The sequence below is a fragment of the Jaculus jaculus genome, chromosome 6 (assembly GCF_020740685.1).
Source record: "Jaculus jaculus isolate mJacJac1 chromosome 6, mJacJac1.mat.Y.cur, whole genome shotgun sequence".
Taxonomy (NCBI): domain Eukaryota; kingdom Metazoa; phylum Chordata; class Mammalia; order Rodentia; family Dipodidae; genus Jaculus; species Jaculus jaculus.
The window spans coordinates 107332202-107351523 of record NC_059107.1 but is presented as its reverse complement, the minus strand read 5'-3'; the positions used below and the strand labels follow the sequence as shown (position 1 = coordinate 107351523).

At 40.9% G+C, this 19322-nt stretch overlaps 1 protein-coding gene across 1 annotated transcript; it reads right to left on the bottom strand.

Moving 5' to 3' along the window:
* Positions 1-650: 650 nt before the first annotated feature.
* Positions 651-19276, bottom strand: Rxylt1 (ribitol xylosyltransferase 1). Its single transcript, XM_045152754.1, has 6 exons — positions 19048-19276; positions 17800-17955; positions 9878-9980; positions 6357-6671; positions 3265-3435; positions 651-1088 (listed from the first exon to the last, which is right to left on the bottom strand). Exons 1-6 carry the CDS (start codon positions 19208-19210, stop codon positions 671-673), a joined length of 1326 nt encoding a protein of 441 aa, XP_045008689.1. The 5' UTR covers positions 19211-19276; the 3' UTR covers positions 651-670.
* Between the last annotated feature and the right edge of the window lie 46 nt (positions 19277-19322).

Below are 19322 nucleotides of genomic sequence, written 5' to 3'. Positions count from 1 at the left end.
CCAGGCTGACCTGGAACTCACTCTGTGGCACCACATTGGCCTTGCATTCATAGTGATCCTCCTGCCTCAGCCTCCTGAATGCTGGGATTAAAGATGTATGCCAAAATGCTAGGTTTATTATTTCCTAAATTAATAGATAAAATTGCATGTATTTATCAAGTGTGTTTTAAGAATATATACATTGTAGACTGGGTATGCCTAGTGAACTAACACATGCATTAGCTCACAGTTGTCACTTCTGTAGAGACAGCACTTTCTATCCACTCTTAGCACTTGTCAAAGCTGATATGCTATTCAGAAATATCCATGCCATATCAGAGCTTTTAAACTTGTTCCTATTTGAAATTTTACATCCTTTTGGTCCACATCTATCCTTAAACTCATTCACCCAAATGTCATTGGTCCTGTTAACCAACATTCTATAAAGCGAGTTTAAATGGACGAAAAAAGTTGGGAAATATGAACTGTTCATCTTGGTTGAATGGAATGTGAGAAATTTTGTCAGCATATTTTTAGCATGCACATAGTAGTGGGCCCAAAAGGGGAATATGTGGTCAATGATACATAAATAATGCATAAATAGTTTATGAAGGCTCCTTAGAGAGAACATCAACACACACACTACACAGTACTGGATTTTAAAAACTGTATCATAGTTTAGAATAATAAGTTAGCCTTTATTATTTATTAAAAATGAGGTTTCTAAAATATTAGTAAATTTTACTTTTAGCTCTGTTTTAAAGTGCTGATACCACTGGAGTAACATTTTTCTTCTTTGAATCTTTTCCTGTAAACTTGTAATTTTCTCCTTTTCTAAAATAGAAGGAAGTTCTGTCCATTTCTTAATGAAGATAAAAGGAGCACCCATGGACTTGAGTAAATGAAGGGGAGCACGGTGGTGAACGGATGCATTTCCACATCTACCAACCGTCATCACATCTTCTACCACAGGAATGGAGCCGAAGGAGCAAGCCTCATAGATTCTATAACATTCCGTGTTCACTCCTGCAGGGCACAATGTGAGGTCACTCTGCAGCAATGCATCTTGATAATTGTTGAGACTCTCATTTGTTTCCTGAGGCTGCCACCTAGAAAAATCCAAAAACACCTGTAGGTTTTACTTTACTAAATATATATATATTGGGGGGGGGTGAGGTAAGGTCTAATGTAGTCCAGGCTGGCATCAACTTAGGAACTCCTAATATTCTTGCCTCTGCATCCCGAGTACTGGGATCAGTTCTAAGAACACAGGTGAGCATCACCTTGGTCTATGTGGTGCTGGGACTGAACCCAGGGCCTCATGTATGCTAAAGCTGTATTGCTAACCCGTTTTAAAAGAAAATATTCTTTTAATGTTAATTACTGAAAATGTGAACACATACACATGAACATATGAGATATCAAAAATCTTGGCCTACAGTGATATATCTGATAGAGGATTAATATCTAGGATATACAAAGAACTCAAAAAGTTAAATAATAAGGAATCAAACAAGCCAATCAAAAAATGGGCTATGGAGCTAAATAGAGCATTCTCAAAGGAAGAAATACGAATGGCATATAAGCATCTAAAAAAATGTTCTACATCACTAGTCATCAGAGAAATGCAGATTAAAACTACATTGAGATTCCATCTCACTCCTGTCAGATTGGCTACCATCATGAAAATAAATGATCCTAAATGTTGGTGGGGATGTGGAAAAAGAGGAACCCTTCTACACTGCTGGTGGGAATGCAATCTGGTCCAGCCATTGTGGAAATCAGTGTGGAGGTTCCTAAAACAGCTAAAGATTGATCTACCATATGACCCAGCTATAGCACTTCTAGGCATATATCCTAAGGACTCATCTCATTTCCTTAGAAGTACGTGCTCAACCATGTTTATTGCTGCTCAATTTATAATAGCTGGGAAATGGAACCAGCCTAGATGTCCCTCAACTGATGAGTGGATAATGAAGATGTGGCACATTTATACAATGGAGTTCTACTCAGTGGTAAAGAAAAATGAAGTTATGAAATTTGCAGAAAAATGGATGGATCTGGAAAGGATTATACTGAGTGAGGTAACCCAGGCCCAGAAAGCCAAGCGCCACATGTTCTCTCTCATATGGGGATCCTAGCTGCAGATGATTGGCCTTCTGCGTGAGAAGGAAAATACTTAGTAGCAGAGGCCAGTAATTTAAAAAGGAGATATAAAGAGAAGAGAAAGGAAGGGAGGAAGGTACTTAATAGGTTGGTATTGTATATATGTAAGTACAATGATTGAGACGGGGAAGTAATATGATGGAGAATGGAATTTCAAAGGGGAAAGTGTGTGTGGGGGGGAGGGTATTATCATGGGATATATTTTTTTTAAATTTTTATTAACATTTTCCATGATTATAAAATATATCCCATGATAATTCCCTCCCTCCCCACCCCCACACTTTCCCATTTGAAATTCCATTCTCCATCATATTACCTCCCCATTACAATCATTGTAATTAGATATATACAATATCAACCTATTAAGTATCCTCCTCCCTTCCTTTCTCTACCCTTTATGTCTCCTTTTTAACTTGCTGGCCTCTGCTACTAAGTATTTTCATTCTCACGCAGAAGCCCAGTCATCTGTAGCTAGGATCCACATATGAGAGAGAACATGTGGCGCTTGGCTTTCCGGGTCTGGGTTACCTCACTTAGTATAATACTTTCTAGGTCCATCCATTTTTCTGCAAATTTCATAACTTCATTTTTCTTTACTGGTGAGTAGAACTCCATTGTATAAATGTGCCACATCTTCTTTATCCACTCATCTGTTGAGGGACATCTAGGCTGGTTCCATTTCCCAGCTATTATAAATTGAGCAGCAATAAACATGGTTGAGCATGTACTTCTAAGGAAATGAGATGAGTCCTTTGGATATATGCCTAGGAGTGCTATAGCTGGGTCATATGGTAGATCAATCTCTAGCTGTTTTAGGAACCTCCACACTGATTTCCAAAATGGCTGGACCAGATTGCATTCCCACCAGCAGTGCAGAAGGGTTCTTTTTTTCCACATCCCCACCAACATTTATGATCATTTGTTCTCATGATGGTGGCCAATCTGACAGGAGTGAGATGGAATCTCTGGGATATTTTTTATAATCATGGACAATGTTAATAAAAATTGTGAAAAGAAAAAAAAATTAAAAAATTACATGAAAAAAAAAAAATCTTAGCCTAAATAAATTTCTTAAAATATGTAAGACTTTTAACACTTTAAAGATATATATTGACTTACTGTTCTCTTGCAGACACCCAACAAAGCTTATCATTTCCATATTGTTTCAAAACATTCATCAGTGTCTGTCTGGATGAATTTTTATAAACAGTTCCTAAGAAATTACATGCGTAGGGCCTCTCGTCATATAACATTGACCAAGTGGCTTCCACAACAGGAAAATTCCTATATCTACAAAAATAAATAAAAGTTAATATATGGGAGGATTACCTAAAACCTCCCAACCCAGCTTCTTTTATTTTTTAAAGCTTTAAAAATAATTATTAATAATAATAATAATTATTATTATTGATGTAGGGTCTTGCTCTAGCCCAGGCTGACCTGGAATTCACTACGTAGTTTCAGGGTGGCCTCAAACTCAAGGCAATCCTCCTATCTATGAGTGCTGGGATTAAAGGCGTGTGCCACCACACCTGGCTTATATGTATTTTTATTTACTCACAAGCAGAGAAGAAGGGGGAGGAGGGAGTGGGAGGGAGGGAGGGGGAGAGAGAGAGAGAGAGGGAGAGAGAGAAAGAAAGAAAGAAAGAAAGAAAGAAAGAAAGAAAGAAAGAAAGAAAGAAAGAAAGAAAGAAAGAAAGAAAGAGGGAAGGAAAATGGGCACATCAGGGCCTTTCACCATTGCAAACGAACTTGACACATGTGCCACTTTGTCCATCCGGCTTTACATGAGTACTATGAAATTGAACCTGGGTCGTTAAATTTTGCAGGCAAACATCTTCATCACTGAGCCATCTCTCAAGTCCAAGTTGACTATATTAAATATCATATCATATTTTTCAAAATTGTGTAAAGAGTAGATTTTTTTAAAAATTATTTTTATTTATTTATTTGAGAGCGACAGACAGAGAGAAAGAGGCAGAGAGAGAGAATGGGTGCGCCAGGGCCTCCAGCCACTGCAAACGAACTTCAGACACGTGCGCCCACTCGTGCATCTGGCTCATATGGGTCCTAGGGAATCAAGCCTTGAACCGAGGTCCTTAGGCTTCACAGGCATGCGCTTAACCGCTAAGCCACTTCTCCAGCCCCTAAAGAGTAGATTTTAAACTTTTTTTTTTTGGTGTTTTGAGGCAGGGTCTCACTCTAGTTCAGGCTGACCTGGAATTCACTATGGAGTCTCAGGGTGGCCTCAAATTCATGATGATCCTCCTACCTCTGCCTCCCAAGTGCTGGAATTAAAGGCATGCGTCACCATGCCCAGCTGATTTTACACTTTTTTTTTAGACTTTTTTTGGTCATTTTTAGGCAAGCACTTAACCGCTAAGCCATCTCTCCAGCCCTGATTTTACACTTTTTAGTATCTTTTCACAAGTATGAATTGATGGATTTGTTTTGTGGTTTAAGTCATATGTAATTATTCCACATTGTAAACAAGTATCAAGACATCACACTATATCCCACAGGCATATATAATCATCTGCCCATTAAAAAGTAAAAAAAGAAGACTGTACAGAATTGCATTCTGTGGCATATACATGGCTACAACAAAGAGCTCTGAAAAATAATTCCAAGAGTTTTTCAAGTATACTCAAACAAATGAAGAAAATTTGTATCTCATGTGAAGGAGGCCATATACCAGTGACTCATTCATATGGACATTTGGTAAATAAGGATTGAACTGAAATATCATGTTTATGTGGGAGCGCCACAGACACTGTGAGCCAGACAGCTCTCAGTTATTGAGGTCGTCCTGGTGTTAACATCACCCTTGCTTTATCTACATTTTTACTCTATGTGTGAGATCCAGAAACACTTCTAGGTGTTGCTGAATGCCTCCTGAGGTGGGGTGTAGGGTTCTTCCTGATTGAGAACTACTGATTTATAAGAAAAATGCTTGGCTAGTTCAACAATACCAGAACTACCACATCCCCATTTCCTACTATGTATATAGATGATGTAATTGTACCTGAAAACAACATTTTTGAAAATATTTTACAAATATGGCTCTTCTCAAGGAATAGACTTTTCAGAGTGCTGTAAACTGGATATACTTAAGAGCCCTTTTAAGATTGGCCCTAACCCAAATCTACTCAATCAGAATGTGTAAGAGGAGGAGTGGAACATATGTCATTAGCTTATTTCCCTAGTGACATCTGTTTAGCTACCTAGGCTGTCTAAGGCCACTTACAGCAGTAACCAGTGATGGAACAAGACTGTTCAGAAATCCTATTTAGTGAGTTCATTTACTCAACAACTATTATTGAGCACCTACTGTGTGTAGGTACTATTTTATACCAAGGAATAGGAGAACAAATCCTGCCCTAAGTGGGTTCATGTACCAGTGATAGCTTGTCTTAAAGTCAATTTACTCTTAATGTAAAACCTTCTATTAATAGAAAGATGAAAAATGTCTTTCATTTTGTAGCTGGACTTTTTTTTTTTTTTAAACATATTGAGGAACCTTTGTGATCATGTAATTAACCTTTCCTTTCCTAGATAGGACTTGTGTAAATTCAGCCAGTTTTAAACTAATGTGTGTAGTATGTTTTTTGATATAATGTTGCTATAACATTTTTACTCAAAATTATGTAGATTCTATCACTGTTCATTCTCTGCCCAATCTTTCTTCAGAGCAATCCTAATGTGCTTTAAATTCCATCCCAAACAAAACGGGACTCACCTGTTTCCTTGCAAAAAGGAGATGTCATTATTGCCACGGAAGCATGAAACCACACTGTATGTTTGCTGTTGGAAAAACTGCCTCTGGCCTCAAGTATAAACTGATAACTATTTTAATTGTTTTTAGTAATTTTTTTTATTTTTGTTTTATTTATTTGAGAGTGAGAGAGAGAGAGAGAGAGAGAGAGAGAGAGAGAGAGAGAGAGAGAGACACAGGCAGAGAGCGAGAGAGAGAATGGGTGCGCCAGGGCTTCCAGCCACTGCAAATGAATTCCAGACGTGTACACCCCCTTGTGTATCTGGCTAATGTGGGTCCTGGGGAATTGAGCCTCAAACCAGGGTCCTTAGGCTTCACAGGCAAGTGTTTAACCGCTAAGCCATCTCTCCAGCCCTGATTACTATTTTAAACAGCATCTTCCTGGCTCAGAACAGTACACAGAATCTAGGAATAGGTCGTCATATTTTATACTTACGTTGCTACTCCTAAAGGCCACTGAAAAACATCCACATCATTAACCCAGGGGCTGTCATATATTATAAAAAGCAGTTCCACAAATCCTCCATTTCTTTTGAGGAATCGGGTTATCCAGTCATTATCACAATGTTCATTTCCAAGCAAAACAACAGCCAGATGTTGGAGTTTTTGAGTTTGCACCAAATTCTGTGCATAAAGTAACCACTGGGTGGCATAAGAGATCTTTGATTTTTCTCTTCCATTTAAAACAAGTACCACGTTATTCACTTCAATGGAGAAGTGCCCTGGGACTACAGCAGGACCAGTGATGAAGCTGTAGAAAGTAACATACACCAAACAAGAGATGAACAAAAGCAGGACGAGCCTATCTGGTAACACTTTATATAAAATTCGCAATGAAATGCAATTTATATTCTCTCTACACATGAAATTTGTATAGTACAAGTTCTTTTGAGTTAGTTTGGGTGACAGGAAATGGCATTAAAGTTAATGGGAAGCTTGGCTGTAAAGAAATCAACTTATGCATGATAAAAAATGTGAGCCCTTTCTTGTTTATTTAGCTTCATTTAAACATTCCATAAAGGCTAGACATAAAAAATATAATGTAAGGCAAAACAATCTTCAGAAGATTCTCAAGATACTTTTATGCAAATTTGTAGTACATAGAAGAAAAAAAAATCACCATTTATGTCCCTAGTAAAGGTATATAAGGTCCACTGGCCTGGTCCTCTCCATCTCAGCTACTCTACCTAACTTCTTTGCCCTAGGAATGTTGAATGACTTGCAATTCACACACAAATCAAATTGTTTATCAGCTTGAGGCTGCTGACGTAACTTCTACTGGGAAGATAACTGTTCCTCTGACTGACTGCTTTGCTAATTCCTACTTATTTTAAAGACTCAAGAGCTATTACCTCTAAGGGCTCCAAACCCCTGGCTCTGCTTTGATTGGGTTGGCTGCCTTTCTTCTGCTTCTATACTACCACAATGGAGTATGCATATCCTTATTATTACACCTTCTATATGGTACAACAATAATTTATATAATTGTCTCAATCATGAGTCTGAATTTCTTGATTAGAGGGAGAGAGATGTTTTGTTCATATTGAAACCATTGGACCTTACTGAAAACTAATAGGCATTTTGTAAATGTTAAATACATAAGTAGTAATGTTCTTGAAGGAAGTTACTGCTCTATTTATTTAAATGTTCCTACTATATTAAAAATATGAATTTATAAATTCAATATAACTGCAACTTGCTTGCTATGTATTTATTTAATAAAGGGAGGCTTATGTTTGAGACAGAATAGTGTACATATACATAATGATTGCTATGCTTTAGTTTACTAAGATTAGTCAAACATCAATCATAAAAATCTAGTAACTGAAGAATAAACATATCTAAAGAGCTCATGTGCTGACTTTTATTTTTTCCCTGCAGTAGGGTCTCTCTGTGGTCCAGGCTGATCTGGAATTCACTATGTACTCTCAAGGTGGCTTTGAACTTATGGCAATCCTCCTAGCTCTGCCTCCCAAGTGCTGGGATTAAAGGTGTGTACCACCATGCCTAGCCCATATGCTGACTTTTAAAACAATGATTTGCTCTTCTAGGTTCTTTAGCATATTTATATATCAATCAGAAATTATAATTTTCATTATTTTTTCTTCTGCTTGGCTTAGTTGAAAAATTTCCTCCAAGTAAATACTTCAATATTGAGAACTCAGAGAAACTGCTTAAATATTAATTCTAAAGATGATTGTGAAAACACACTTTTAGAATTCATTTAAGTTAGTACCTGTATTATCTGGTTTATCTCAAGACTTGCAAATCCATAAAGGCTTGCTAGTTTTGGATGAATTATATATTACTTTTCATGACTTTAATAAGATGCTTAAACATATGCTACGATGGTGAACTTCCTTGAATGCATGATTCTTAAGGGAAATAGAAATGTTCCTAGATAGTACAAAATTTTACATAAAAATTTCAAAACTGTAAATCAGGTTTAGGTTTACCTTTTTGGGTTTTTTTTTTTTTTCAAAGTAGGGTCTCACTCTAGCACAGCCTGATGTGGAATTCACTATGTAGTCTCCGGGTGACCTTGAACTCACAGCAATCCTTCTACCTCTGCCTCCCGAGTGCTGGGATTACAGGCATGTGCCACCATGCCTGGCTCCTCTCTGAATTTCTATGAGAAATAAGTGGTATTCTAACAGACACCTAAATCTATCTTTGAAAACTTTTTTTGTTCTAGTAACACAATAAATGGTTAAAGGAAATATAATAAATTATAAAATTATAAATAATTCCAATAAAAATAAAATCTAATCAAAACATTTTCATGATAAGACAGTATCTTTCTGGTTAGAATACCTTATTTCTAGTGATATAGAAAATATGCTGCCATACAAAGAATTCCAGCTGGGTGTGGTGGCACATGTCTTTAATCCCAGCACTCGGGAGGCAGAGGTAGAAGATCATCATGAGTTCAAGGCCACCCTGACACTACATAGTGAATTCCAGGTCAGCCTGGGCTAGAATGAGACTCTACCTCAAGAAAAGAAAAAAAAAAGTCCCTACAGTCTTTTTTTTTTTTCCCCTCCCAAGGTAGGGTCTCACTCTAGCCCAGACTGACCTGGAATTTACTCTGTATTCTCAAGGTGGCCTCAAACTCATGGCAGGCCTCATACCTCGGCCTGAGTGCTTGGACTAAAGGTGTGTGCCACCATGCCCAGCTTGCCCAACAGTCTTGACAATGCATTGGCTATACTGAATCTATAAAAACATTTCTGGGGCTGGAGAGATGGCTTAGTGGTTAAGCACTTGCCTGTGAAGCCTAAGGACCCCGGTTTGAAACTTGATTCCCCAGGACCCATATCAGCCAGATGCACAAGGCAGCGCACGTGTCTGGAGTTCGTTTACATTGGCTGGAGGCCCTGGCGTGCCCATTCTCTTTCTCTCTCTATCTGTCTCTTTCTCTCTTTGTGGTTCTCAAATAAATAAATAAGCAATAAACAAAAAATTTTTAAAAAATTCTGAGTATTGCAGAAAAATGGTAATCTATACCATTTAATAAATCATAGTGTAATTCAAAATATACATAAATTGTTGTGATATGATAAGGAAATATGAAAATAATGTTTGGTTTACATATTTGTTTGTCAAGGTACTGAAATGTAGTATTCATCACCATTCAGATGTTACAAAATATGGAGTACAAACTTTTGCATATAACTACAAAAATATATCTCTGTGTGTGTGTGTGTGTGTGTGTGTGTGTGCGCGTGCATGCGCGCGTGTGTGTGTGTATCTGATTCCCCCAAATTTATTACATCTTATTTCATATGAAAATGTTAAATAAAGCTTGAATTATGAATACATGGTCCCCAGTTTATTCCTTTAGTCTTCGCAAGCTGAAATGGAAATGTTTTATAATTATTTATCTGTTACTTTCTTCTAGTATTTACATACAATTCTGCAAAGCAATACAACAAGGGTAAAGCTACACACCAATACCTGTATTGTGTTCTTCCTACAACTGACTTTCCTTCTCTCCACTGAGCACTCACATCAGGGGGATCCAGTATGCCTTCAAAAATATGCTCCCAGAGATACAAACCTGGCAAATTAAAAAACATAAAACATTACTGTTGTCTACTTTAGTGTGTGAGAGACGTTTATGTTCTGTAGCCTTCTATTTTTGACTATAAACTCAGAACTTTCCCCCTCTTGTCTGTTGGAAGGCAATGCTACCAGGCAAAAGTTCAGCCATCAATTTTGCTGCTGAGTGTATGAACAGCAGAACTCAGACGCTTTCAGTGTTAAATGTGGGTTACACTAAAGAAAAGAGTCCTTTACTCTAGACTGAGGAAACCCCAACGTCACTGAATCCTTCCTATTATATTCTGAAATGAAATATATCATAGTACTAGCTAAATTACTGTTATGATTATAATTACCTTGATATTAATACTGAATGGCCTTACTGTTTTGTGCCCAACACAGCCAGAGGGGCTTATGTGTAGATGTAAACATTCAATATGTCTAGTGCATAGTACTTTTTCACTTGAACACACATTGCTGACTGCATGATGCCCTTTGAAGCCACATGACACTGCGTCTCTTCTTCTTAGGACAGCCCCTGATGTTTATCATTGTTTTACCTGAATAAATGCCTAAAGAATAGGATACATCATACTATGAGGTCATGTTAATGTGGAGACCACACACTTTTGAGAACCTTTAGATATACTGAAAGATTTGTTTTGCTCCATTTTCACTATACCTTGGTACTAAAGTCCCCAAAATAACCAGGTTTAAAACTTGTTCAAAAACAGCTGGATGTGGTGGCACACACCTTTAATTCCAGCACTTGAGAGGCAGAGGTAGGAGAATCACCATGAGTTCAAGGCCACCCTGACACTACATAGTGAATTCCAGGTCAGCCTGGACTAGAGTGAGACCCTACCTTGAAAAACCAAAAGAAAAAGAAAAACAACTTGGTCAAACAGATAAAGGCTTCCAAATGTGTCAGGCTGAATAACATCCTCTCCCGTATCTCTAATCCTAATCTCTAGCATCTGTGAATATGTTATTTTATATAGTGTAAGAGACTGTCTCCATGTGATCAAGAATGCTGGGCTGAAAAAAAACAAACATAAAAAAGGGCTGGAGAAGCCGGATGTGGTGGTGCATGCCTTTAATCCCAGCACTTGGGAGGCAGAGGTAGGAGGATTGCTGTGAGTTTGAGGCCACCCTGAGACTCCATATTGAATTCCAGGTCAGCCTGGGCTAGAGTGAGACCCTACCTTGAAAAACAAAACAAAACAAAACAAAACAAAACAAAACAAAACAAAACAAAACAAAACAAAACAAAACAAAACAAAACAAAACAAAACAAAACAAAACAAAACAAAACAAAAAAAGGGCTGGAGAGATGGCCTAGTGGTTAAGGCACTTGCCTGTGAACCTTAAGGACTCATGTTAGACTCTTCAGGTCCCACATAAGCCAGATGCACAAGGTGACACAGCACAAGGTTGCACACACGCACAAGGTGGTGCACATGTCTGGGTTCCCCAGGTCCCATGTTAGCCAGATGCACAAACAGGCGCATGCATCTGGAGTTTGATTTGCAGTGGCTGGGAGCCCTGGCATGCTAATTCTCTCTCTCATAAAAAAAAAAAAAGTTACAAAAACAAATGCTGTGTTGGAGAGATTGCTCAGTGATTAAGATGCTTGCCCACAAACCCTAAGAACCCAAGTTCAATTCCCAAGTACCCACGTAATGCCATATGTACAAGGTGGTGCATGTGTCTGAGTTTGCTTGCAGTGGCTAGAGACCCTGGTGCTTTGATTCTCTCTATCGGCCTCTTTCTCTCTCTCTCTCAAATAAATGAATAAGTAAAAATATTAAAGAAAAAGAATGCTGAGAATGAAAAGATTATTGTAGATTCTCTGTGCGATCATATGTGACCATCAGAGTATACAATGAGACATGAGGATAGAAGCAAAGGTCAGGATCACCTGAAATCATAAGTCAAGGAATGGGAGTGGTATCTAGAAATTATAAAAGGAAACAGATTTTCCTCTAGAACCTCCCAAAGAAACAGCCTCACAAAGGCTTTCTGTATTCAGACTCTGTGTAAGTTGCATTGTTTGAATCACTAAATTTGTTGTAATTTGTTATGGCAACTACAGGAAATTATGGGTTATGTGGACAGATAATGGTACCTGGAAGCAAGTGCTATTATATTAAACATGTAAAAACGTGGAAGAGGACCCGGGCATGGTGGTGCACGCCTTTAATCCCAGCACTTGGGAGGCAGAGGTAGGAGGATTGCCATGAATTCGAGGCCACCCTGAGAATGCAGAGTGAATTCCAGGTCAGCCTGAGCTAGAGTGAGACCCTACCTCAAAAAAAAAAAACAAAAAAAAAAAAAAAACGTGGAAGTGGCTGTGGAACTGAGAGGTGAGGGAGGCTAGAAGAGTTCTGACGAGAATGAGTTTAAACAAAAACAGTTGAGGGACATCTAGGCTGGTTTCATTTCCCAGCTATTATAAATTGAGCAGCAATAAACACGGTTGAGCACGTACTTCTAAGGAAATGAGATGAGTCCTTCGGATATATGCCTAGGAGTGCTATAGCTGGGTCATATGGTAGATCAATCTTTAGCTGTTTTAGGAACCTCCACACTGATTTCCACAATGGCTGGACCAGCCTAGATGTCCCCTCAACTGATGAGTGGATAATGAAGATATGGCACATTTATACAATGGAGTTCTACTTAGTGGTGCAGAAAAATGGATGAATCTGGAAAGGATTATACTAAGTGTGGTAACCCAGGCCCAGAAAGCCAAGCGCCACATGCTCTCTCTTATATGTGGATCCTAGCTACAGATGATTGGGCGTCTGTGTGAGAAGGAAAAAACTCAGTAGCAGAGGCCAGTAAGCTAAAAAATTGATACAAAGGGTAGAGAAAGGAAGGCAGGCGGGTACTTAATAGGTTGGTATTGTATATATATGTAAGTAGAAGAATAGATTAATGGGGGTGAAAAGGCCCAAAGTAAGGTCAAGGGAGGAGATTGAGTAAAGGAAAGGTGGAGGGAAGGCTAGTCACAATCTAAGAGGATATAAACAAATCAAAAGGAATCCTTCAGTTTTGGACAATGGAACACTCAGGAGCCATAGATTGTGGCTAGAAAATTTTCAGTGCCAGGGATGGGTTACCTCCAGTGAGTTGTTGTCTAGGGAGGTCCCTCATGCCCCCAAAACATTATAGGCCATTGCCAAGGCCCTTGGTTTCCCACCAGGAATTGATGGTAAGACCCTATTGCTGAAGACTCCACATACTTGGGCTGCAAGGCCACTGAGAAATCCTGCTGGAACTGAGCTGAAAACCTTCTCCATGTAGACCAGCTGACAGAAAGCTGGAAGAAGCCATTCTACATGCATTTCAATGGGAGAAAGATACACCACCAGTGAAGATAATCAACAGTGGACACTGCAAGCCTTATAATTGGCCAGCCAGACCAAATAAGCCAATGGGTGCAATAGTGGCACGTCTGTCATGGTGGAAACCAACTGCCCTCCAATTAGATTGGAGGCCCGCTCCAAGGGAGGGAATATATGCCTGATACAGAAAACTTAAAACAGGGGTAGACATGAGCCCTACGGGTGTAACATCTGCTGATGTCTGGATAAGTGTATATACTATGCTTATCAAACTGCCCAGTAAGCATTTCTCTTAATATTCATACCCTTATATTAATGCTACTCTCACTTTGGGTAGAGAATCTTCTTTTTTCAAACGGCACTGACATTGGGACAACTCAGAAGGTATCATGGTGCTGGAAAGAAGTGATTAGAGTACTGAGTAACATCTCGATCACACCTTCCAAGGCTCAGGGTCTAATGCAAAAGAGGTGGCGGAAAGAATGTTAGAGCCAAAGGAAGGGTAGGACTCCTTACAACATGCTCCCTCCAGACATAAGTTGGCCTCGATATACATGACCTCATAGTGCCTGACACTACCTACACAAGACCATCATAATAGGAGGGAAAGATCATGACATCAAAATGAGAGAGAGACTGATTGAGATGGGTAGGGGATATGATGGAGAATGGAATTTCAAAGGGAAAAAGGGGAGGAGGGAGGGAGTTACCATGGGATATTTTTTATAAACATGGAAAATGTTTTAAAAAATTGAGAAAAAAAAATTAAAATAAAAATTAAAAAAAAAAAAGAAAAACAGACCTTGAAAGAGGAGAAAAGCATATTTACATGGTCAGAAAACAATGCTGTGGATAGAAAGCCAAAGGTAATGTGACTTAACCTTTCACTAGTGCTCAGAAGTATTAGAAGGTCAGAACATTCATCCACACAGATGGTTCCTAAAGGAGATTATACATGTGACTTATGAATTTTCTTAGCTATCTTAGCAAATTCCAGGCATACAGATGAATGTAGGCTGTTTGGATCCTAAAATTCTAGCAGGAAAGAGATTGGTAAATCTACTGAGCCACAGACATGTGCTCTCCATTAGAATGGAAGGAGGAGCCAAAGGAAGGGTAGGACTGCTTACAATGCAATCTTCCAGACACAAAATGGCTTGGATGTCCACGACCTCGCAATGCCTGGTACCAACTACACAAGACGCTCATAAAAGGAGGAGAAGATGATGACATCAAAATAAGAGAGAGACTAATTGAGAGGGGGAGGGAATATGAAGGACAGTGGATATGTGAAGGGGAAAGAGGGGAGAGAATTATCCCGGTTTATTATCTGTAATTATGGAAGTTGTCAAAAAAATAATAAAATGGTTGACTCCCAAGGTGTAGATGAAAAAATGGAAGGCAAAACAGTAAGTGAATGGAATTTTCCTGATTTCAAAAAGGCTTCCTTCACATGGGCTCTGTCTAGTAAATCCCAGTGGCAGAACTGGGTTACCTCTACACAGTGAGCTGTTGGTTAGCTTTGAGGTTCCCCAACACAATAAGGCCACTGCCAAAGCACTGTTACCCACTACAGCTAAATGGCTGCTGAAGGCACCACAGGCTGTGATCACAGCACATGGAGAGATCATGCTGAAACCTAGAAGGAAGCTAGCTCCCTGCTGGCTAGTCTTCACAGTGCTGAAAAGTGCTACGCAAGCCTCTGGGAGATAATCGTCAGCAACAGCATAAACAAGCATGCTGCAAGCGACAAAATCAGCCAGCCAGGCAAGATGTACATACTGTGCAATAGTGGCACATACCCTGTGTGGACAACCAACTGTTCTGTGATTGGATAAGAGGCCCACTCAGTGGGAGAGAATTCATACCTGGAACTGAGAACAATCCTTTTGCTATGAAGGGACATAGATTCTACAGAGACGTTCCCACTATTCTTTGGCTAAAAAGAGGGCATGCCCATCAAAAAGCTTCTTAAATGACTATGCTTAGCAATCCCCCATCCTTTTTTTTTTTTGAGGTAGGGTCTTGCTCTAACCCAGGCTGACCTGGAATTCACTATGTAGTCTCAGGGTAGCCTGGAACTCAATGGCGATCCTTCTACCTCTGCCTCCCGAGTTCTGGAATTAAAGGTGTGTGCCACCATGCCCAACAAGAGATTTTTTGAAAAAATGATTCATGGGGGCTGGAGAGATGGCTCAGTGGTTAAAGGTGATTTCTTGCAAAGCCTGATGGCCTGGGCTCGATTCCCCAATACCCAAGTAAAGCCAGATTTACAAAGTGGTACATGTGTCTCAAGTTTGTTTACAGTGCCAGAAGGCCCTGGGGTGCTCATTCTCTCTCTTCCTAGACTTTCATAATAGTGCAAAATTGCTTGTATGTACAATCAAGGTTTTTTGTTGCTGGTGATGGGGATTGAACCCAAAAGCCTTCAACATGTTAAGTATGTGTCATTCCACCACTGTGCTACACCCCTGCCGCAGTTACTTTCATGTTGCTGGGAGAAAACACCCATCCTAAAGTAGCTGGTGAGAGGAAAGGATTTATTTTAGCTTATAGTCTCAAAGGGAAGCTTCATGATGACAGAGGAAATATGGCATGAGCAGTGGCTGGACATCTCCTCTGTCACAACAGGTAGAAGGAGCAGCAGGAGAGCCAAACTCTGGAAGGAGAGCTGGTTACAACACCCTGTGCTAGTTTGGATGGATGTCCCCCAATAGATTCAGGAGTTTATTCAAGCTTGTAACTTGGATTTCCAGCTGTCTGGCTGGAGGAGTTATCACTGTGGGTGGATCCTAGCATACAGTCCTAAGGAGTAGAGGTGGATCTGGAGTTCCAGTCTAAAGATATGCAGAGTGCTTGAGCTCTGCTGGGGTTTCTGGAGTGTACTTGCTTATGGTGCTGGTGGTGGTACTTCTCTCTGTATGGACCTGTGAAAGGCGGCCAGCTTCTTCTGCTTTTATGGAACTTCCCCTGGATCTGTAAGCTTCAAATAAATTCCTTTCTCCCATAACTATGTCTGGCTTGGACATTCATCCGAGCAACCAGAAGCTGACTGCAACAAACCCCCAAGCCTGGCCCCAACAACACACCTCCTCCAGAAATGCTCTACACCCCAAACAGCCATCAGCTGGGAACCAAACATTCAAATCACATGAGTTTATGTGGGACATCTGATTCAAACCGCCATATCTCCAGCTCGGCAATCAAGTTTAATCAGCTACTTACAACATCCCCTCATTGGACACTCATAATGAACACTCACATTTTAAAGTTCTGAGAAAGACCTGCTGTGAAGCAGCTTAACTCTTTTCTGTTCAGCATTTCCTAAACTGTTTGGCCATTAAGGCTAGGGGCCATATATTTCAAATGTTCAACAAGAATGCAATAACTACACAGGCTGAAGAAAATTCTGATGGATAGGAGAAAAGAGATATTGATGAAAGATTCAAAAAGCATAATGAAGCCTTAATTAATGAAGCCTTCATTAAAAATGACAAAATGGGGCTGGAGAGATGACTTAGCAGTTAAAGCAATTGCCTGCAAAGCCTAAGGATTCATGTTCTACTCTCCAGGTTCCACATAAGCCAGATGCAAAGTGACGCAAGTGTGCAAGGTGGCACGCACACACATCTGGACTTCAGTTGCAGTGGCTGGAAGCCCTGGCATGCCAATTTTCTCTCACACACATTAAAAAAAAAGAAGGGCTGGAGAGATGGCTTAGTAGTTAAAACACATGCCTGCAAAGCCTAAGGACCCAGGCTCGATTCCCCAGGTCCTATGTTAGCCAGAAGCACAAGGTAGCACATGTGTCTGGAGTTCATTTGCAGTGGCTAGAGGCCTTGGTGTGCCCATTCTCACACACTCTCTCTCTCCTTCCCTCCCTCTCTGTGTCTCTAATAAATAAATTAAAAAAATAAAATCTTTAAAAAAAAAGAAGGGCGGGAGAGATAGCTTAGCAGTTAAACGCTTGCTTGTGTAGCCTAAGGACCCCAATTTGAGGCTCAATTCCCCAGGACCCACGTTAGCCAGATGCACAGGGGGCGCATGCATTTGGAGTTCCTTTGCAGTGGCTGGTGTGCCCCTTCTCTCTCTCTGCCTCTTTCTCTGTCGCTCTCAAATAAATAAAAATAAATTTAAAAATAGAAAAAAGAAGTCCAGTCTGTTGGGCTTAACTCACCGCCACCCCCCTCCCCAAATGAGGCTGAAGAGATGGCTCAGCAGTTAAGGTGCTTGACTGCAAAGCCTAAGGACTAGGGTTTGATTCCCTAATACCCACATAAAGCCAGATGCACGAAGTTGTGCATGTGTCTGGAGTTTGTATGTAGTGGCTACAGGCCCTGGCATGCCTAATTTCTATTTTTATCTGTCTCTGCTTGCAAATAAATAAATTTTAAAAAGTGACAAGACGTAGTCAAGTGAATTTCATACCACCGCAGTGCATTTTAAATTGCTTTTGGCATGTGTTTCCTCTTTACATCAACTTACCAACAGCAGCTTTGCCCCAGAATTGTACACTGTGGTCTGCATGTTCTTTTGTGGATTTATTTAGTATCTGTAGGCTTGTTTTAATCCTCTGTTGCTCTTCATTTTTTTCATCTCCTTCCCAGGGATTCCATTCTTCACTTTCCAAAGAAGACTGGTCTGTTTAAAAACGTTGACACTGTTTACTATAAGGTAAAGCTGAGGCAGTAAATTCAAGTCACTTAGGTGTTAAGAGAGTTCTAATTTTATTCCAACTTCCAAGTTTTCAGCGCTGAAGCAACTGATTTTGAACTTTTTAAAAAAATAAATTTTATTTTATTTTATTTATTTATTTCATAGAGAAAGAGGGGGAAGGAGGGAGGGAGGGAGGAAGGAAGGGGGAGAGAGAATATTGGCGCGCCAGGGCCTCCAGCCACTGCAAAGGAACTCCAGACGCATGCGCCCCTCTTGCATCTGGCTAACTGGGGGACCTGGGGAATCGAAGCTGGGTCCTTCAGCTTTGCAGGCAAACCCTTAACCGCTAAGCCATCCTCCAGCTCCGATTTTGAACTCTTAAACACACACAATTAAAAAAGAACCAACAACTTATTTTTTTTTTTCCCGAAGTAGTCTCACTCTAGCCCAGGCTAACCTGGACTTCACTATGTAGTCTGAGGATGGCGATCCTCCTACCTCTGCCTCCCAAGTGCTGGCTGGGATTAAAGGCGTGCGCCATCACTCCCCGCAACAACTTAATTTTTACTGATCCATGACTCTGGAGATTTTAAAAATAATATGGTAACATGAGACCTGACAAGTACATCCCCAAAGACAAAACCTTTAAAACGACAGGATACCCTGTATCACGTTAGACGTTTAACTTTTGTAATTCTTTAAAGGCTTTTACCCATAAACTATGAGTAAAACTTCAAAAATATAGCCTCCGCCAGTTCCAGACAATAATGTGCAAAATTCAGAATGTCGGGGCAGCTAGCAGGGAGTGTGCAAGTCCCAACAGGGGACCGGGAGCGAAACCGGACGCCAAGCGTGGCCTTCCGAAGTCACGGCGGGACTAGAAAGGTGTGTTACTAGGGAAAGGGCGACGGGCGACCCGCGTTGGCGGCTCTCCCCCGCATCTCTGGCCTGGGAGGCGCCCAGGACGCTCACGCCGCGGGGCCGGGGGGGGCGAGGGCCGGCGACCCCGAGACGCGCGGCCGGGTGTCCGGGGAGGGTGCCGGGCGCGGAAGTGCTGCCCCGTCCCGCGGCTCCTACCTCGGCCGCGCCGCTCCCGCGCCGGGCCGGCCCCTCTGCGCAGGCCCGGGGAGGTGGAGGGCGGCAGACGGCGTCCGAAGAAGACGCGGTAGGCGGCGTAGAGGGAGAAGAGGCAGTACAGGGCGAAGAGCAGCGAGCACAGCCGCCTCCGAGTCAACCGCATCCCACTCGGGCTACGGGCCGCCCGGCTCGCCGCCCCGCCAGCCAGCTCCGGGGAGAGGCCGGCGCGCAGGCCAGGGCCAGGCCAGGCAGCCCCGAGCGCCCGGGCCGGCGGG

Excerpts from the sequence above, each read along its gene's own strand:
- Rxylt1 (XM_045152754.1), bottom strand. The coding sequence starts at position 19,210 with ATGCGGTTGACTCGGAGGCGGCTGTGCTCGCTGCTCTTCGCCCTGTAC. Across the intron at positions 17,956-19,047 it reads GCGGGAGCGGCGCGGCCGAG|ACCAGTCTTCTTTGGAAAGT; the intron begins GTAGGAGCCGCG and ends GTTTTTAAACAG. Across the intron at positions 1,089-3,264 it reads TGGGTGTCTGCAAGAGAACA|GTGGCAGCCTCAGGAAACAA; the intron begins GTAAGTCAATAT and ends GGATTTTTCTAG.